At 46.4% G+C, this 1756-nt stretch overlaps 1 protein-coding gene across 1 annotated transcript in view; it reads left to right on the top strand.

Annotated features, from left to right (window-relative positions):
- Positions 1-334: 334 nt before the first annotated feature.
- Positions 335-1756, top strand: part of nucks1 (nuclear casein kinase and cyclin-dependent kinase substrate 1) — a 13778-nt gene continuing 12356 nt past the window's right edge. The window contains exon 1 of the mRNA XM_015368869.1: positions 335-602. Within this exon, the coding sequence (XP_015224355.1) occupies positions 586-602 (17 nt within the window). The 5' untranslated portion in view covers positions 335-585. The remainder of the gene's footprint in view (positions 603-1756) is intronic.

Here is a 1756-nt window from a genome sequence, read left to right as displayed (position 1 = left end):
GCTAATGAATTATCGAGCATGTTTTATGTTGTAACATTATTAAACATATAATAGTTTCAGTCTTTAGGGGCCCAGAGTGAATGTTTGCATCCAACCGGAGGGCCTCTTTTTGTTTTCTCCACAGTGATGAGTCAACCTATGCTGCTGCTGGGGAGGGTCGGTATGAGGGTGAGGGGGCTAGAATGGAGGACAGCTCTGGTAGGCAGCCCACTCAGCCAATCACAGGGGAGCGGTGGTTCAAACCGGCCAATGGGAGCCTGAGCAAGACGTGTTGCTGCTTAGAGGATCCGGAGGGGGCGGGACCAGCCAGAGAGGCCCCGCCCCCTCCATGCCTTCGGGTTTGGTTGCACACAAGCTGCAGTTTCAGTTTGTTTTATTCACCATTTTGAGTAGCTGAACGTAAAAATAAGGATTTGAGGATTTGGCGAGCAGAATCTAGGCTTTGTTTTATTTTCACGCGCTAGCTTGGACGGTGGAGCCGCGCGCCAGCCTCGCGCCTCTCGGTGTTGTGCAGAGCGGGAATCTTATTTCTTTGAACCCCCCCTCCCTGTTCTTTTCTGCTCCAGCTTCCAGTTTTCCTGCAGAATGTCCAGACCAGTGAGGTAAGGAGCTATGGCGGGCAGCACGCCCGCCTCTATCAGCGTCATGATTCAGGCTCATAATGGAGGAGCTTTGCTCTCTTTCTAACATGGATCCCAGCTGCACGCGCCGCTGCTGGCCGCCTTGCTAAGCCCTGATGATGATGATTGTTGACTGTGATGAAGGTTCCCTCCGTTAGCTGAAAACATGGCGACCCATTCATCCAGGGGGGGCCGCCAGGCAGCCAGCAGAGGGGCCGCGGTCCCCGCAGCAGCTGCTGGCGGTTGGCCTTATGATCGGGTCTGTTAGCGCGCGCGCCGCGCGTGTCGCTCTCACGCTTATTTCTCTGCCTGTTGCTGCTAAGCTAACAGGCTAGCTTAGCTTTCTGGATGGGGTGGAGGAAAACGCTGTGGCTGTGGGGGTTGAACACAAAAAAACGAGCGGGTATATTTTCAGCGCTGTAAATTAACACTGCTGGGTGACGTCACGACAAGGAGGAGGGGTACCAGAAGTCCCCCCCCCCCTTAACCCCGCCCACTCAGCGCCGGACCCCGCTGTGAAGGCAGACATATGAGGCGTCCCTCCGGCTGATCAAACGCTTCTTGGTTCAATTTCTTTATTCTAAAATGTTTTTTTTTTTTTTCATTTATTTAGCAGTAATTTGGAATGAAGGAAATTCTTTCAAACTAGATTATTTTGTATTAAACACATTTTTAAACTGTTAGTTATTTTTAGGAAAAGTCATTATTTACCTGTTTGAAATGTTTCTTTGGGTGCAAATGATCTAAGGTAATTTTTCAAATTGCACGTATTTGTGTTAAAGCTTAATTTCTTCAGAATAAACCACTTTGAATATTTGGTGCATTAGATTAAATCATCAGATTTCTTAAGTGTAAAAAAATTTAATCAGTGAGCGGGATATGAAGGGACCCGCCACTAGGGGGCAGCATCACAGAAGGAGCTCCTGTCAGGCATCCTGTTGTTAAAAGGAAATAAATTAACATTCAGTAGCTTCTTTCAATTTAATATTTACTCTCTAATGCTGGTAGAACTATAAACAGACAATCAACCTGTAATTAATTGTTATTAAAGTTTAAAGGTGAAGTCTGGGTAAAAAACTTTGAAAATCAAAAAAGTAATAATGAATTAGAATAATGGAAAATAACAGCATTGATTT

This window comes from Cyprinodon variegatus, unplaced genomic scaffold (assembly GCF_000732505.1).
Source record: "Cyprinodon variegatus isolate N-32 unplaced genomic scaffold, C_variegatus-1.0 Scaffold2199, whole genome shotgun sequence".
In the NCBI taxonomy this organism is placed as follows: domain Eukaryota; kingdom Metazoa; phylum Chordata; class Actinopteri; order Cyprinodontiformes; family Cyprinodontidae; genus Cyprinodon; species Cyprinodon variegatus.
Note: the sequence above shows the minus strand (reverse complement) of the source record. Positions and strands in the feature narration are given on the sequence as shown.